The sequence below is a fragment of the Salmo salar genome, chromosome ssa11 (genome assembly GCF_905237065.1).
Source record: "Salmo salar chromosome ssa11, Ssal_v3.1, whole genome shotgun sequence".
Classification (NCBI taxonomy): Eukaryota; Metazoa; Chordata; class Actinopteri; order Salmoniformes; family Salmonidae; genus Salmo; species Salmo salar.
In genome coordinates, this window is record NC_059452.1 from 93443262 (window position 1) to 93462432 (window position 19171).

A 19171-nucleotide genomic window follows, 5' to 3' on the forward strand; every position below is an offset into this window, starting at 1 on the left:
TATAAACCCCATGAAATCAATTTGAATATGCCTAGTCAACATTGTCATAGCACCCTTCAAAATGTAACAAATGTCAAATGAGAAGTCTACAGTACCATGACCTGATGGTTCATCACCACTACTTTACATGCAATTGTTGGACATTGCCAAAATTTGAATTTGCTGCATTTTTATTGGGTGAATTGTGGGAAAAATCCATGCAATAAAGCAAGGCCTCAAACCCTGCTGTGATTACAAACTACGCTACGCATAGTTTAAGTGGTCGATGGTCACAGATTACAAAAAAATAGTAAAGCCCAGGTCAGGATTTAGTTTAATGTAAAGAGAGGCAACAGTATACAGTATTACATTATATTATACCTTGCTACTCTGTGCCAGAATGTCAGAAGATAGGACACATTTTTATAGTTTGAATCTAATCTACATGATGACATATCTGTATCAACTAATATTGTTTATAGAAAAAGTGGTATCAACACAGTGTTTGAAATGGCTTCTGGCAAAGAAATTACATTCTATATATTTACAATATGACAAAGCAAGATGGGGCCTGTCCTAACAGTGACAATTATGAATCTGGACAATGTAATGATGCAGTTGAGAATGTCCATGATCAATGCATGAGTAAAAATCATCATTCTAGTATGATAACATTTGTATTTTAGGCTACACACCATTGAAACAACTTAAGAAGCCATTAGATTGGAATCTCTTTCTTTTGATTCCAATCACTTCACTTAAAATGGACATTTCATATTCAATTTTTCCTTACAAGAAATCAAAATTGTCTAGCCATGGTCATTTTCTTTTTACAAAGATTAAGAACTCGCCATGGAGCCGCAATGTTCTGCTTTTTTCAGTCCTTGTGCTCTTCCCCACGCCCCACCATATCCTCTGGGACATCCTTGTCCTCTTTGCTGCGTTTGCTTTTCTTGTGCTTGTGTCTGCGATGCCCCTCCCCCTCATCATCATGCTGCTTGCTGTAAGGAAATTAATAATATAATATAATTCTGTTAACATTTTTTGTAAGCGTTTATATTAAGTCTTAAAGTGAGTAACCACACATTGCTAGTTAAAAAGAACCACAAGCTTATCAATGGAGCTTATGTTCATCAATCTCATAAATGTAGGCCAGTAAAGTAAAACCTAACCAGTGTGCACAATATATTTGCAATAAACCACAAATTGTCTGTCCTACTGCATTTTCCTTTTTCTCAAATCTGACAATACTAACTTTCCCTCACCGTTTGGAAGACTTGTGTTTACCACTCTCCTCCTTGTCACGATGGCGTCTGTCTCGCTGATGCTCCTCCCTCTCCCTGCTACGTCCACCGCTGCTGTCGTGAACATGAAGGTAACTGTGCTCAAATTCTCGCTCACTCTCTCGATCATGGCTGTAGTAGTGGTAACGGTCATCCTCACTAGGCCAGATATCAGGACAGATGAGAGAAAGTTAAGGCATGCAAAAGGTTCAATTTCACCACAAAACATAAGCAAATGGATCTGTATCCACACTGTTTAACATGTTTTTTCTTTGTTTACGCACTTATATTCGCTGGTGGTTGGAGTATGATCTCTCTCTTGATCCCTCTCTCTGTCTCTTTCTCTATGACTTCCTTGGTACTCCCAATGCCCTCGTCCTCTGTCTTCCCCCCCCTTCTCCAGCACAGAGCCCCAAGGCATGTGTGATGATGAGACTGGAGGGTAGCTAATGAAGCTTGACTCTGAAAGAAAATACACTGCATTAACTGCAATACAAGGGGAAGTTATTTGATGTGTGGAGAATAAGGCATGACAATTGTATTTTGAACCTGCCAGGTAACCACGACACATACCTCCACTATTGTATCCAAAAGGAAGAGGGGCTCTACTGCTGTAATTCAGGGAGGGACAAATTGTCAGGATTAAGACCATCACTTAAACATCCACACAAACGCGGCAGAGTAAAGAGAGGCTCTGACTGGTACTGCTTATGAAACAGAAGTTCTCTGAGTCTGACGCCCCACTGCAGTCCATAGCAGAGCTGCAGGAAGATGTTTGGGGGTGGGGGTGCTGCGAATTGTTTCAGATAGATTTTTTAGCATGCGCTACAGACTGCTATATTGGTATGCTAATACAGGACTATTAAATGCCCAGTGCACTACTTTTGTGAGAGAAAGAACATTTCAGGGGGTACCGCAGCACCCTCAGCACCCCTACTTCCCGTGGCTATGGTCAATAGCACAGAAGAGGTACCTGTCCTATCATCAAAAGTGTGGCCCGTCAAACCGGTTTGCAGACATTTTGGAGTTGGGCGTGGCTTTAGAGCAGCGTCTGAACGTATTGCTTTATTAATGCATTAGTACATTTTAATTAGTCTATTGACTCTCACATACCTATCCACAGGTGGCATCATCAAGGTAGGGGGAGGAGCAAGGGGAGGTGGGAACAGGCCTAGGGGAAAAGCAGTATGTAATCATCACCAACAACAAATATTTGATCTTTAGTATAACTATGTAGCATACACATTCAGATGACATTTCTAGATTAATGGTTATGTATGTTTACAGACATTTCAAAGCATGTTGTATAATATTATCATACTACAATGAAAATGCATTTCTCTTGCATCCTCTGAGAAACTAAGGACTACACAGAGTTTTGTGGTCCAGTTATAAAAACTTACCTGTAATGGAAGGTGGGGGTATACCTGAGAATGAGACCAAACATGTAAAGGTATTATAACATTATGTTATAATTCCTCATGGCTCTCCTTATCATAATCACAAGACTATGCATTTGGTATGCTTTCATTCATGGTCTGGATAAAGGATGATACCTTACCTGGGGGGTGAAGAGGTGGGGGCATACCAGATACTGGTGGAGGAGGATGCAGGAAGTGTGGTGGGGGCATACCCATTGGAAGAGGAAGAGGAGGGGGAGGTCCTGATGGTGGAACCAAGGGTTGTACCTTGTTACCATGGTCTCCGAGCACCTGCAGAGTTGTTGAGAACATTGAATGATGCAGAACAATAGGTGTAGGTGTGTGTCTTACACTCCTTAGCCTGCAGTCATCTTTGACTTCATCAAATAAAATCACTGAATGTGTGAACAGATTAACCTGGATCGGATTCTGTTCCTGCATTTCCCTCCTTCGGCCTTCAACCCGGCGAATGGCTCCTGTCTGTCCACCAATCACATCAATAGTTCCACCCAATTTCCTACAGAAAAAGATGACAGACATCTGTACTCTCTCTCACTGCAGGCAGGAGCCATTTATGCTTCACATGCTTTCTCTACCAAGTGTAAAATAAGTATTTAACAAGCGTAGCTATTTACAATCCAGTTCTTTTGAGGAAAATGTTGTACAAGATCTGAGTTAGTCTCGGAGATTCCGGACCTAGGGCAGCAACAGCACTTGGTCTGGGATTAATGATTGAGACAATTTTTTTTTAAAGCCAATAAATCACGAGGCAGATATGCCAGAATGTTACGATTCGAAACCAAAGTTTGCAGGCAAAACCTATGCAGTGGTTTTAGTGAAGGTGGTTGATGCAAACTAGCCACTTGCGAAATGCACTCATTAAAAATAACCCCTGTGATCTCCATCTTGCTAGCTACTATTTTGTGTCAGGGAATGTTTACGTTAGGGCAACAAGCTGATAACGCAAAAAGCGGATAAGGCAGTGACGTAAGAAAGCCGAATGTCCCAACTCCGCCCTTTCCTCTATGCTAAACTGACGTTATAAACATAGAGTGGGGGGAAAAAGTATTTGATCCCCTGCTGATTTTGTACGTTTGCCCATTGACAAAGAAAGGATCAGTCTATAATTTTAATGGTAGGTTTATTTGAACAGTGAGAGACAGAATAACAACAAAAATATCCAGAAAAACGCATGTCAGAAATGTTATAAATTGATTTGCATTTTAATGAGGGAAATAAGTATTTGACCCCCTCTCAATCAGAAAGATTTCTGGCTTCCAGGTGTCTTTTACACAGGTAACGAGCTGAGATTAGGAGCACACTCTTAAAGGGAGTGCTCCTAACCGCAGCTTGTTACCTGTAAAAAAGACAACTGTCCACAGAAGCAATCAATCAATCAATCAATCAATCAGATTCCAAACTCTCCACCATAGCCAAGACCAAAGAGCTCTCCAAGGATGTCAGGGACAAGATTGTAGACCTACACAAGGCTGGAATGGGCTACAAGACCATCGCCAAGCAGCTTGGTGAGAAGGTGACAACATTTGGTGCGATTATTCGCAAATGGAAGAAACACAAAAGAACTGTCAATATCCCCAGGCCTGGGGCTCCATGCAAGATCTCACCTCGTGGAGTTGCAATGATCATGAGAACTGTGAGGAATCAGCCCAGAACTACACTGGAGGATCTTGTCAATGATCTCAAGGCAGCTGGGACCATAGTCACCAAGAAAACAATTGGTAACACACTACGCCGTGAAGGACTGAAATCCTGCAGCGCCCGCAATGTCCCCCTGCTCAAGAATACATATACATGCCCGTCTGAAGCTTGCCAATGAACATCTGAATGACTCAGAGGACAACTGGTGAAAGTGTTGTGGTCAGATGAGACCAAAATGGAGCTCTTTGACATCAACTCAACTCGCTGTGTTTGGAGGAGGAGGAATGCTGCCTATGACCCCAAGAACACCATCTCCACCGTCAAACATGGAGGTGGAAACATTATGCTTTGGGGGTGTTTTTCTGCTAAGGGGACAGGACAACTTCACCGCATCAAAAGGATGATGGACGGGGCCATGTACCCTCACATCTTGGGTGAGAACCTCCTTCCCTCAGCCAGGGCATTGAAAATGGGCCATGGATGGGTATTCCAGCATGACAATGACCCAAAACACACGGCCAAGGCAACAAAGGAGTGGCTCAAGAAGAAGCACATTAAGGTCCTGGAGTGGCCTAGCCAGTCTCCAGACCTTAATCCCATAGAAAATCTGTGGAGGGAGCTGAATGTTCGAGTTGCCAAACGTCAGCCTCGAAACCTTAATAACTTGGAGAAGATCTGCAAAGAGGAGTGGGACAAAATCCCTTCTGAGATGTGTGCAAACCTGGTGGCCAACTACAAGAAACGTCCGACCTCTGTGATTGCCAACAAGGGTTTTGCCACCAAGTACTAAGTCATGTTTTGCAGAGGGGTGAAATACTTATTTCCCTCATTAAAATGCTAATCATTTTATAACATTTTTGACATGCGTTTTTCTGGATTTTTTTGTTGTTATTCTGTCTCTCACTGTTCAAATAAACCTACTATTAAAATGATAGACTGATCATTTCTTTGTAAGTGGGCAAACGTACAAAATCAGTAGGGGATCAAATACTTTTTTCCCCCACTGTACTGTTAAGCTGGAACATTGGAATATTGTGGGAGACAAGACTGAGTTGGTGTGATGCTTGAACAGGTAGAGGTTAGTACTTCCATATTTAAGCATAACTTTATTCACAGGTTTTCTTCAAATAAAATAAAATGTTATTGGTCACATACACATGGTTAGCAGATGTTATTGCGATGGTAGCGGAATGCTTGTGTTTTTAGTTCTGACAGTGCAGCAATATCTAACATGTAATTTAACAATTCCACATCAACTACATAATACACACAAATCTAAGTAAAGGACTGGAATATATAAACTCAGCAAAAAAAAGAAATGTCCTAACTGCATTTATTTTCAGCAAACTTAACATGTGTAAATATTTGTATGAACATAACAAGATTCAACAACTGAGACATAAACTGAACAAATTCCACAGACGTGACTAACAGAAATGGAATAATGTGTCCCTGAACAAAGGGGGGGTCAAAATCAAAAGTAACAGTCAGTATCTGGTGTGGCCACCAGCTGCATTAAGTACTGCAGTGCATCTCCTCCTCGTGGACTGCACCAGATTTGCCAGTTCCTGCTGTGAGATGTTACCCCACTCTTCCACCAAGGCACCTGCAAGTTCCAGGACATTTCTGGGGGGAATGGCCCTAACCCTCACCCTCCGATCCAACTGGTCCCAGACGTGCTCAATGGGATTGAGATCCGGGCTCTTCGCTGCCCATGGCAGAACACTGACATTCCTGTCTTGCAGGAAATCACGCAGAGAACAAGCAGTATGGCTGGTGGCATTGTCATGCTGGAGGGTCATGTCAGGATGAGCCTGCAGGAAGGGTACCACATGAGGGGGAGGATGTCTTCCCTGTAACGCACAGCGTTGAGATTGCCTGCAATGACAACAAGCTCAGTCCGATGATGCTGTGACACACCGCCCCAGACCATGACGGACCCTCCACCTCCAAATAGATCCTGCTCCAGAGTACAGGTCTCGGTGTAACGCTCATTCCTTCGACGATAAACACAAATCCGACCATCACCACTGGTGAGACAAAAACGCGACTCGTCAGTGAAGAGCACTTTTTGCCAGTCTTGTCTGGTCCAGCGACGGTGCCCATAGGCAACGTTGTTGCCAGTGATGTCTGGTGAGGACCTGCCTTACAACAGGCCTACAAGCCCTCAGTCCAGCCTCTCTCAGCCTATTGCGGACAGTCTGAGCACTGATGGAGGGATTGTGCGTTCCTGGTGTAACTCAGGCAGTTGTTGCCATCCTGTACCTGTCCCGCAGGTGTGATGTTCGGATGTACCGATCCTGTGCAGGTGTTGTTACACGTGGTCTGCCACTGCGAGGACGATCAGCTGTCCGTCCTGTCTCCCTGTAGCGCTGTCTTAGGCGTCTCATAGTATGGACATTGCAATTTATTGCCCTGGCCACATCTGCAGTCCTCATGCCTCCTTGCAGCATGCTTAAGGCCCGTTCACGCGATGAGCAGGGACTCTGGGTATCTTTCTTTTGGTGTTTTTCAGTCAGTAGAAATGCCTCTTTAGTGTCCTAAGTTTTCATAACTGTGACCTTAATTTCCTACCGTCTGTAAGCTGTTAGTGTCTTAACGACTGTTCCACAGGTGCATGTTCATTAATTGTTTATGGTTCATTGAACAAGCATGGGAAACAGTGTTTAAACCCTTTACAATGAAGATCTGTAAAGTTATTTGGATTTTTACGAATTATCTTTGAAAGACAGGGACGTTTCTTTTTTTGCTGAGTTTACATAGAAATATATGGATGAGCAATGACAGAGCGGCATAGGCAAGATGCAATAGATGGTATAACATACAATATATAAATATGAGATGAGTAATGCAAGATATGTAAACATTATTAAAGTGCCATTATTAAAATGACTAGTGATCCATTTATTAAAGTGGCAAATTATTTCAAGTCTGTATGTAGGCAGCAGCCTCTCTCTGTTAGTGATGGCTGTTTAACAGTCTGAACCCCTCTTACATGTTTACCTGTTAGGTGGGGGTCCTGCCTTCAGTCTGTTGGCGGCGAGGGCCAGGACTGAAGCAGGGAGAAAGTCTGGCTTGTAATCAGGCTTGATGGAAGACGGTTCTGTATCCTTTTCTAAAGTGGTTGCCCTTCCCTGCTGAACCTCGAAAATAAAACAATTATCCAATTATTTCCCACCCACAAAATATCACTGTTAATATAATCAAATCTATGTTAGTACTGTATCATATTTAGAAATAAGATAGACTATTATTTTATATTAACGTTAGTAATATTATAGCAATGGAATTATTAATGTATTATTTGACTTGGGGCCAAATACAGTGGGGTCTGGTCTTTATTTAAGTGTGGGATGAGAAATCTGACACAGGAAACAGCAGCTTTTCCTTGGCTGGGCCAGTCTATTTTATTTCAGTTCACATAATTACATTTCCTGTCTTTCTTGATGACTAAAGCTAGAATCCTTAATTGCTACATACATTTTTTACTTATAAATTAATGATACAGTGCCTTTAGAAAGTATTCATACCCCTTGACTTATTCCACATTTGTTGTGTTTGTTACAGTTTGAATTCAAAATGAATGAAATATTATTTTTTTCGCACCCATCTACACACAATATCTCATAATGAAAAGGTTAAAACATGCTTTTAGAAATGTTTGCACATTTATTGAAAATTAAATACAGAAATATCTTATTTACATAAGTATTCACACCCCTGAGTGTTAGAAACATGTTAGAATCACCTTTTGCAGCGATTACACACTGTGAGTCTTTCTGGAAAAGTCTCGAAGAGCTTTGCACACCTGGATTGTATAATATTTGCCAATTATTATTTTTTAAATTTCAAAATTCTTCAATGTTGTTGATCATTGCTGAAAACCATTAAGACTTGACCATAGATTTTCAAGCAGATTTAAGTCAAAACTGTAACTCGCCCACTAAGACACATTCACCGTGTTCTTGGTAGCAACTCCAGTGTAGATTTGTCCTTGTGTTTTAGGTTATTGTCCTGCTGAAAGGTGAACTCATCACCCAGTGTCTGGTGGAAAACAGACTGAGCCAGGTTTTCCTTTAGGATTTGCCTGTGCTTAACTCCATTCCGTTTCTTTTTTATCCTGAAAAACTCCCCAGTCCTTAACGATTACAAGCATACCCATAACATAATGCAGCCACTACTATGCGTCAAAATATGAAGAGTGGTACTCAGTAATGTGTTGTATTGGATTTTCCAAAAACATAACATTTTGAATTCAGGACAAAAAGTGAATTACTTTGCCACATTTTTTTTGCAGAATTACTTTAGCGCCTGCATGTTTTGGAATATTTTTAGTCTGTACAGGCTTTCTTTTTTCACTCTATCAATTAGGTTAGTATTGTGGAGTAATGATAATGTTGATCCATCTTAGTTTTCTCCTATCACAACCATTAAACTCTGGAACTGTTTTAAAGTCACCATTGACATGGTGAAATCCCTGAGCGGCTTCCTTCCTCTTTGGAAGGACGCCTGTATCTTTGTAGTGACTGGATGAATTGATACACCATCCAAAGTGTACTGAATAACTTCACTATGCTCAAAGGGATATTCACTGTTTGCTTTTTTACATTTTTACCCATCTACCAATTGGTGCCCTTCTTTACAAGGCATTGGAAAATCTCCCTGGTCTTTGTGGTTGAATCTGTGTTTGAAATTCACTGCTCGACTAAGGGACCTTACAGATAATTGTATGTGTGGGGTACAGAGATGAGGTGGTCATTCAAAAATCATGTTAAACACTATTGTTGCACACAGAGTGAGTCCCTGTAACTTATTATGTGACTTATTAAGCACAATTTTACTCCTGAACTTATTTAGGCTTGCCATAACAAAGGGGTTGAATACTTATTGACTCAAGACATTTCAGCTTTTCATTTTTTATTAATTTGTAAAAATATCTAAAAACATAATTCCACATTGACATTATGGGGTATTGTGTGTAGACCAATGACAAAAACAATCTCAATTGAATTCATTTTAAATTCAGGATGTAACACAACAAAATTTTGAAAAAGTTAAGGGGTATGAATGCTTTATGAATGCACTGTATATACCCATTCATTCTTGAAGAATATAACTTAGAAATGCCTCATGAGCTTAGTTCAACTGTCATACCCTATCAGAACCCAAAATATAAGCTTGTTTCACTCCAGTGTTTGTAAAGAATGTAAATGTAAACAAATACTACATAGCCTGAAAACATTGTTAAAATATAATTTGTAATAATAACTTTGTAGCTTTGTCTATGAATTTGAGAGTGGTTACATTTCTCCAGGCCCATCTCTCAGCTTTTTACCAAAACTGAGGCAGGGTGGCTCTTTATTAATGTATCACTTAAGGATTCTAGCTTAAAGGTTAATTACTCTTAACCATCACTGTTTGGAGACAAACACAAAGTTTTCCAGTAGTGTGAAAAGTTGGTATAATTAATCAATGTTTTGAGGACTCACTGTTATCTTGTTTTCAAAACTGAGAGGAGCACTGGGCTCCAGGCCAAGCTGTAGTCTGCGCTGTCTCTCACAGTATCCCTTCCACGTTTCCTCATTAAAACCATAGTTGAAGTAGTCTGAGAGGTCGGCACCTAGAGACAGAATAACATACAAAACAATGAATTGATGTTGTAGCAATCTGCAGCAATTTTATTTCAAAGATTCAAACGGTCAGTTCAGTATACGTAAGCAAAACCCTTACCTGGCTTTCTCCATGGTTTGTCCTCAAAGATGTCCATTTCCACCTCCACAACTGGTGCACCATTGAAGGCCCCTAGTGTCTCTATATCTATCCCTTTGGACTGCAGCTTAACTTGTAGCAAAACAGTAACATCATGAATTAGTCAACAAATAGAATAAAACCATTATTGCCCACCTTAAATAATCCTCCAAAACAGGACGAGTTCACTCACTGGCTGCTGAGGCATAGCCACGAGCTGGTTTCAAGCTCAGGTTCATGCCCGTTCCCCTGCAGAGATTCAGAAAGATTTCTTTAAAATGTATCTTGTGGCCTTCATTAGTCCCCCAGATTTTAAATCAAGTGTGATACTGTCTTTATTATTCATTACAGCAGTATACACAGCCCCACAGAAAGTATTCACACCTCTTGACATTCCAAATGTTCTTGTGTTACAGCCTGATTTCAAAATGTATTAAATCATTTTTTTACCCTGACCTGTCTACACAAAATACCCCATAAATGACAAAGTGAAAACATGTTTTTGGCATTTTTGCAAATGTATTTAAAATGAAATACTGAAATATCTAATTTACGTAAGTATTCAATCCCCTGAGTCAATACATGTTAGAATCACCTTCAGCAGCGATTACAGCTGTCTTTCTGGGTAAGTCTGTAAGAGCTTTGCACCCCTGGATTATACAATATTTGCACATTATTCTTTTTAAAATTCTTCAAGCTCTGTCAAGTTGGTTGTTGATCATTGCTAGACAGCCATTTTTATGTCTTGCCAGAGATGTTAAAGTTGATTTAAGTCAAAACTGTAACCAGGCCACTTAGGAGTATTACATGTAATCTTGGTAAGCAACTCTATATTTGGCCTTGTGTTTTAGGTTATTGTCCTGGTGAAAGGTGAATTTGTCTCCTAGAGTCTGTTGGAAAAAAGACTGAACCAGGGTTTCCTCTAGGATTATGCTTGTGCTTAGCTCTATTCCATTTTCTTTTTATAAAAAAAACTCCCTAGTCCTTTCCAATGACAAGCATACCCATAACATGATGCAGCCACCACCATGCTTGAAAATATGAAGAGTGGTGCTCAGTGATGTGTGGTGTTGGATTTGCCACAAACATAATGCTTTGTATTCAGGACATAACACTAATTTCTTTGCCACATTTTTTGCAGTTTTACTTTAGTGCCTTATTGCAGACAGGATGCATGTTATGGAATATTTTTTATTCTGTTCAGTCCTCCTTCTTTTCACTCTGTCATTTAGGTTAGTATTGTGGAGTAACTACAATGTTGTTGATCCATCCTCAGTTTTCTCCTGTCACAGCCATTAAACTCTGAAACTGTTTTCAAGTTACCACTGGCCTTATGGTGAAATCCCTGAGCGGTTTCCTTCCTCTCCGGCAGCTGAATTAAGAAGGACACCTGTATCTTTGTAGTGACTGGGTGTATTGATACATCATCCAAAGTGTAATTAATAATTTCATCATGTTCAAAGGGATATTCTATGTCTGCTTTTTTTACCCATCTACCAATAGGTGTCCTTCTTTGCGAGGCATTTGAAAACCTTCCTGGTCTTTGTGGTTGAATCTGTGTTTGAAATCCACTACTCGACTGAGGGACCTTACAGATAAAAATGTACTCCTGAACTTATTTAGTCTTGCCATAACTAAGGGGTTGAATACTTATTGACTCAAGACATTTCAGCTTTAAATTTGTATTAATTTGTAAAAATGTCTAAAAACATAATTCCACTTTGACATCATGGGGGTATTGAGTGTAGGCCAGTAACACAAAATCTAAATTTAATCAATTTTAAATTTAGGCTGTAACACCACAAATGAGGAAAAAGTCAAGGGCTGTGAATACTTTCTGAAGGCTTTGTATTTAACCCTCTGACTTAACACAGTTTTTTGGAAAAGCAACTGTCTCTCGGGATCCGCAAGTACACTTACATGTAGGAAGGTGCACCAGTTTTGATGTTACCAATGGTGACCTTGACATCATCATCGTCATCACTGTCACTGTCCTCCTCCTCTTCACCTTCAGTACCTTTGGCTTCCTGTTGAAAAAAGGGAGGAGCATAGTAACATTAACCCCGTTGAGTCGCCCATTTTGGATTTCTAGCCCCTTTTAAACATTGTGTGTTTGAGCTGCAGTAGGTTGTACCATTGGATTAGTCTATTTCTTCTGCATCTGTAGATACCAACCATTAGTCTGTGTGATTAACGAGGGCTGAGCTAAAGCAGTGTTTCTGATAAAAGGGCAGATCCCGATTGGTCCGAATGGTTTATGCTACAAACTATTAAAAGCTATCTATGAAAAGATGAGACTCTCACAAACACAAGCATGTTTTGCTCTGTGACGCTAACAAGCTACACAACCCTTACAAACAAAGAATGCAGTTTTGAAACTGCCGTAAAAGTGCAGTAACTGCAGTCGACTGTGGTATTCTGGACGCAGTAATTGCAAAATAACTACACTGCACTTGAACTGCATTTATACTGCACTCTAACTGCAGTTACACTGCAAAATTACTGCAGTAAAAAAACTGTGTTATTTTGGACGCAGTATTTGCAGCATACTGCAGTTACACTGCACTCTAACTACAATATTCTTTCGTAAGGGAAGAGTCGTTAGAAGGTAAGGGGTTCTTCTACATAGATCATAGGAAATCCAAGGACATAGGGTCTATAATACTGTAATAAGCTCACATATAGTTGCTGTCATGAACTCCAAACTCCACACAGTTGTCACTGACAAGTTGGATATTCATTTCCCAGTAAGCAAACCATTTCTGTAATTACAGCATTCATTTAAATACATTTTATTCAGGTTTTTGCAAACCTGCATTTGTCAATAAAACGCATGAATACAACTGTTTATGTTAAATCGTTTTGTGTTCTACTTATAGCCCTGGTTGTCCTGAAAAGAAAATGATAAAACACTTAATTGTGTGGCTAAATATAAAGTCTGGACATGCAGATAAACGAAAGTCAGATAAGCAGATTTTTGCTGGAGTCTCGGGACTGATAGGGTTAACGCTACAAAATGAACGCTCACACCTGCACACCATTACGTTAACCAACACACACCTCATTGGTTGCCTATGAGAGGTTCCTCTATTTCCATTGGTTGGATCTCATCGCTGTGTTACTGTATGAATGAACCATCAGAGGTTTTGGAATATCCATTTTCTCAGAGAGAAAAGCTATGCAACTAATAACACCGTGTGTACTATTATGTAACAACTTACAACAGCTGTTAAGATACAATGGTTACTCTTCAGCCTACATTGTGAAAACGTTTTAGAACGAACTATTTATCTATGTGATAAGACATGTAGATGATATTGCCCCCATGCCGTGCCTGTGATGCAGCATCCTTCTCTTCGGTATTGCCCATTGAAGTCAGCTGAAGGGAGTCACCAGGCCTAATAAGCAGAGGGGGAAATTATTGTAGTTACATTGTAATAGCATGTCAAATAATATTTGGAACATCATGTGCCTTGAGTGAATTTGGGTGAGAGGATCAAGTGAGCAGGAAAGATACATTCTTACCCAGGCAAACCCTCGGGGGCATTTTGTTTATTGGTGTTTTCCCCTAAGAAAAGATGACATGATAATTGAAGGTCGATGCATTTATTGCCATCATGGCATATGATGACAGTCGCCTAGCATTTAAAGACGAGAGCGTTTTGGAGCTAATCTGTTTTGGTCTGAGCTGCCAAACCACACTGCAGATTTTGCAGGGGAAAATGTACATGATAAAATCATCTTAGGTGTGCATCCTAAGATAAATCAAAACACTCCACAAAAAAGACACCACTAGATGTGCAAAAATGTGCGTTACGCAGAATTCCTATGTGTTTTGGACCAAGCATCATCGGTGAAGCCGGTGGTTGGTGTTGTGCGTTTGTTAACTGTATCAATTAATCTTGATCAACATCTGAGGGAACTGTTTAGCGCATGCCTTGTGTATCCATTTGGATACATTGTATATTCACCCCCATACAGCCAGTGTTCTTCGTCTTCAACCTGATGGGGCTCACTCAACGGGACTGCTGATTCTGAAATGGTCAACTCAGTAGCCATGGTGTAAATTAGATGCGTGCTCTATTTTTCCGTTTTTCGACCTTGTCCGGCCGCCAGTGTTTGCCGAATAGCAAAAGCCTATAACATATCATGTGCCTGATAACACCTCTGCCATTATCAAGTCATCAAAATCCGCTAATTATCACGAACTGATGATAGTAACCTCTATGACAGACAGCCCACCTCTTTCCCAACAACACCCGCCTCCTAGTTCAGTGGCATTCAAAAGGCAAAACAAAAGGTCCTGGGTCCTAGTGCCTTCACAAGTCCTTGTATTTTAACTATTCAATTTAAGGGGCTTTATTGGCATGGGAAACATATGTTTACATTGCCAATGCACGTGAAATAGATAATAAACAAAAGTGAAATAAACAATAACAAATTTACAGTAAACATTAAAGTAATAAATACATTTCAAATGTCATATTATATCTATAAACAGCGTAGTAGTGCTGCGCAAATAGTTAAACATAAACATTAATATGGGTTGTTTTTACAATGGTGTTTGTTCTTCACTGGTTGCCCTTTTCTTTTGGCAACAGGTCACAAATCTTTCTGCTGTGATTGCACACTGTGGTATTTCACCCAATAGATATGGCGAGTTTATCAAAATTGTTTGTTTTCAAATTATTTGTGAGTCTGAGGTAATCTGAGGGAAATATGTGTCTCTAATATGGTCATACATTTGGCAGGAGGTTAGGAAGTGCAGCTCAGTTTCCATAGCCTGTCTTCTCTTGAGAGCCAGGTCTACCAGATCTTAATTGGTATGTCGAATTTTATGTTCATTTTGATGGCATAGAAGGCCCTTCTTGCCTTGTCTCTCAGATCGTTCACAGCTTTATGGAAGTTACCTGTTGCGCTGATGTTTAGGCCGAGGTATGTATCGTTTTTTGTGTGCTCTAGGGCAGGTATTGCCAAACTGGGGTACTCGCAATGCCAAATAAAAATGTGATTCACATTTTTATTTATAACATTTTCTTCACATTTTCAAACAGTACATTTATATTTTCCAACGGGGCTATACATTTGGGTGAGGTTTTTTCTCGCCTGAGTAGCCTCGTTTCACTGCCAAAAATAAAATTAAACCATCTAGTGTTCAGTGAAATAACAACACAATGTCAAATACAGGTAGCCTAGTCAAATAATTAACATCCAATCACATTAACCGTTACTCTCTCGTGGGAAACCTTCACTCTTGTGCAGACATTTAGAAACTAAACATGACAATTTGAAAAATAAGCCATAGGAGTTTTTTTTGCGAGAATACAGATGACTTTTGAGTAGTAAGACATGTATAAAAGTAAAAGATACCAATAATAAGAAGGGACAATAAGCATCTTATATGGTGAGCTACCGAGTGGCTAGGACAGGCAAGCCCCATACTATTGGACTTAATTCTTCCTGCTGCCGCAGATATGGCAGGGACAATGCTGGGAGAAAAGGCCCAAAAAACTATACAGACAATGCCTTCATCAAACAACACTGTTTCACAACACATCAGTGACATGGCAGGAGATGTTTTGAAACAATTACTGCTTCGCATATAAGCCAGTGAATTATATGCGTTACAGCTGGATGAGTCAACAGACGTGGCGGGCCTGGCACAGCTCCTGGTATATGTCTGCTAAGTTTATGGGGGGATAATTAAGGAAGACATCCTCTTCTGCAAACCACTGGAAACCAGGACAATATGAGAGGATATTTTTGAAGTACTGGACAGCTTTGTGACATCAAATGGACTTTGGTGGTCAAGATGTGTTGGTATCTGTACTGATGCCGCAAAAGCCATGACAGGAATACATAGTGGAGTGGTAACGAGCGTGCAAGCAGTTGCTCCCGACGCCATTTGGGTACACTGCAGCATCCACCGAGAGGCTCTTTGTCACGTCCTGACCAGTAAAGGGGTTATTTGTTATTGTAGTTTGGTCAGGACGTGGCAGGGGTGTGTTTGTTTAGAGTGTTTCGGGGTTTGTTGGGCTATGTTCTATGTTAGTATATTTCTACGTTTTTCTAGTATGTCTAGTTCTATGTTTAGTTAATGGGGTTGACCTTCAATTGGAAGCAGCTGCTCCTAGTTGCTTCTAATTGAAGGTCCTATTTAAGAGGGGTGTTTTGCTGTGGGATTTTGTGGGTAGTTGTTTCTTGTTTAGCTGTGTGCCTGACAAGACTGTTATCGGTGTTGTGTTTTTGTATACGTGTGTTTTGTTTCGGTTTTCCTTCTTTCTACCTAATAAAAAGAAGATGAGTATACACATTCCCGCTGCGTGTTGGTCTAATCCATACGACACTCTTGCTGCCAAGGGAAAGCCTGACAGCTTGAAAGACGTTTTGGACACTACAGTGAAAATGGTTAACTTTGTTAAAGCAAGGCCCCTGAACTCTTGTGTATTTTCTGCATTATGCAATGATATGGGCAGCGACCATGTAACGCTTTTACATCAATTCAAAAAATCGTGTCAATACTTTGCCTCTTGATAACCAGTGCACTTCTGTATGACGAGACGAACTTAAAGTTTTCTTTACTGACCATAATTTTCACTTGTCTACCTATCAAAAACCCCAGCCACCCAGTCATAGACTGTTCTCTCTACTACCGGATGGCAAGCGGTACCAGAGTGCCAAGTCTAGGACAAAAAGACTTCTCAACAGTTTTTACCCCCAAGCCATAAGACTCCTGAACAGGTAATCAAATGGCTACCCGGACGATTTGCATTGTGTGCCCCCCCCAACCCCTCTTTTTACGCTGCTGCTAATCTCTGTTTATCATATATGCATAGTCACTTTAACTATACATTCATGTACATACTACCTCAATTGGGCCGACCAACCAGTGCTCCCGCACATTGGGTAACTGGGCTATCTGCATTGTGTCCCACCCACCACCCGCCAACCCCTCTTTTACGCTACTGCTGCTCTCTGTTCATCATATATGCATACTCACTTTAACCATATCGACATGTACATACTACCTCAATCAGCCTGACTAACCGGTGTCTGTATGTAGCCTTGCTACTTTTATAGCCTCGCTACTGTATATAGCCTGTCTTTTTACTATTGTTTTATTTCTTTACCTACCTATTGTTCACCTAATACCTTTTTTGCACTATTGGTTAGAGCCTGTAAGTAAGCATTTCCCTGTAAGGTCTACACCTGTTGTATTCAGTGCATGTGACAAATAAACTTTGATTTGATTAGATTTGATTCAAAGAGGTTGTCTGGGTCTCTATGTTTTTGGTTGGACAGGTTTCTCATTTTCTTTCTTAGGTTTTAGCATTTTTCATCAAACCATTTGTCATTGTTGTTCATTTTCTTAGGTTGTCTGCTTGACATTTTTAGATTTGATAGTATATTTGACCTCTCAGCTTCCCTGTTTAGGTTTTCTAAGTTTTCACCTTCACTATTACAGTGAAACATTTTGTCTGGGAAATTGTCTAGAAGGGATTGAATTTGTTGTTGCATGTCTTAATATTATTCAGTTCCTTTGGCTTTGATGCCTCATGATTGAGCAAAGCTCTGTTCAAGTAGAGTGTGATTTTGCTGTGATCTGATAGGGGTGTCAGTGGACTGACTGTGAATGCTGTAAGAGACTCTGGATTGAGGTCAGTGATAAAGTAGCCTACAGTACTACTGCCAAGTGATGAGCTATATGTGTACCTACCATAGGAGTCCCCTCGAAGCCTAACATTGACTACAGTGCCTTGCAAAAGTATTCATCCCCCTTGGCATTTTTCCTGTTTTGTTGCATTACAACCTGTAATTTAAATTGATTTTTTATTTGGATTTCATGTAATGGACATACACAAAATAGCCAAAATTGGAGAAGTGAAATTAAAAAAATTACTTGTTTCAAAAAATTAAAAACAATTACGAATGGAAAACTGGTGCGTGCATATGTATTCACCCCCTTTGATATGATGCCCCTAAATAAGATCTGGTGCAACCAATTACCTTCAGAAGTCATATAATTCATTAAATAAAGTCCACCTGTGTGCAATCTAATTGTCATATGATCTGAGTATATATATATATATATATATATATATATATACACACACACACCTGTTCTGAAAGGCCCCAGAGTCTGCAACACCACTAAGCAAGGGGCACCACCAAGCAAGGGGTACCATGAAGACCAAGGAGCTCTCCAAACAGGTCAGGGACAAAGTTACAGAGAAGTACAGATCAGGGTTGGGTTATAAAAAAATGTCCGAAACTTTGAACATCCCACGGAGCACCATTAAATCCATTATTAAAAAATAGAAAGAATATGGCACCACAACAAACCTGCCAAGAGAGGGCCGCCCACCAAAACTCACGGACCAGGCAAGGAGGGCATTAATCAGAGAGACAACAAAGAGACCAAAGATAACCCTGAAGGAGCTGAAAAGCTCCACAGTGGAGATTGGAGTATCTGTCCATAGGACCATTTTAAGCAGTACACTCCACAGAGCTGGGCTTTACAGAAGAGTGGCCAGAAAAAAGCCATTGCTTAAAGAAAAAAATAAGCAAACACGTTTGGTGTTTGCCAAAAGGCATGTGGGAGACTCCCAAAACATATGGAAGAAGGTACTCTGGTCAGATGAGACTAAAATGTTGCTTTTTGGCCATCAAGGAAAACGCTATGTCTGGCGCAAACCCAACACCTCTCATCACCCAAGAACACCATCCCCACAGTGAAGCATGGTGGTGGCAGCATCATGCTGTGGGGATGTTATTCATCGGCAGGGACTGGGAAACTGGTCAGAATTGAAGGAATGATGGATGGCGCTAAATACAGGGAAATTCTTGGGAAACCTGTTTCAGTCTTCCAGAGATTTGAGACTTTCACGGAGGTTCACCTTCCAGCAGGACAATGACCCTAAGCATACTGCTAAAGCAACACTCGAGTGGTTTAAGGGGAAACATTTAAATGTCTTGGAATGGCCTAGTCAAAGCCCAGACCTCAATCCAATTGAGAATCTGTGGTATGACTTAAAGATTGCTGTACACTAGCGGAAGCCATCCAACTCGAAGGAGCTGGAG

General features: G+C 40.4%; 1 protein-coding gene across 3 annotated transcripts; it reads right to left on the reverse strand.

Moving 5' to 3' along the window:
• Window positions 1–295: 295 nt before the first annotated feature.
• Window positions 296–14362, reverse strand: LOC106563615 (pre-mRNA 3'-end-processing factor FIP1). 3 transcript variants are annotated; one of them, XM_014129344.2, is made up of 16 exons: window positions 14062–14362; window positions 13616–13658; window positions 13425–13488; window positions 12011–12117; window positions 10284–10339; window positions 10073–10183; window positions 9832–9962; window positions 7346–7479; window positions 3101–3200; window positions 2824–2974; window positions 2666–2689; window positions 2376–2433; window positions 1836–1873; window positions 1547–1724; window positions 1245–1421; window positions 296–980 (listed from the first exon to the last, which is right to left on the reverse strand). In XM_014129344.2, exons 1-16 carry the CDS (start codon window positions 14147–14149, stop codon window positions 857–859), a joined length of 1584 nt encoding a protein of 527 aa, XP_013984819.1. In that variant the 5' UTR covers window positions 14150–14362; the 3' UTR covers window positions 296–856. The 3 variants fall into 3 exon arrangements, with proteins under 3 accessions (XP_013984819.1, XP_013984816.1, XP_013984820.1); XM_014129341.2 differs by having other exon boundaries at window positions 7346–7485; XM_014129345.2 differs by lacking the exons at window positions 13425–13488; window positions 13616–13658 and having other exon boundaries at window positions 7346–7485.
• Between the last annotated feature and the right edge of the window lie 4809 nt (window positions 14363–19171).

Excerpts from the sequence above, each read along its gene's own strand:
- LOC106563615 (XM_014129341.2), bottom strand. The coding sequence starts at position 14,149 with ATGGCTACTGAGTTGACCATTTCAGAATCAGCAGTCCCGTTGAGTGAG. Across the intron at positions 13,489-13,615 it reads GCCCCCGAGGGTTTGCCTGG|GCCTGGTGACTCCCTTCAGC; the intron begins GTAAGAATGTAT and ends TCTGCTTATTAG. Across the intron at positions 1,725-1,835 it reads TTTTGGATACAATAGTGGAG|AGTCAAGCTTCATTAGCTAC; the intron begins GTATGTGTCGTG and ends ATTTTCTTTCAG.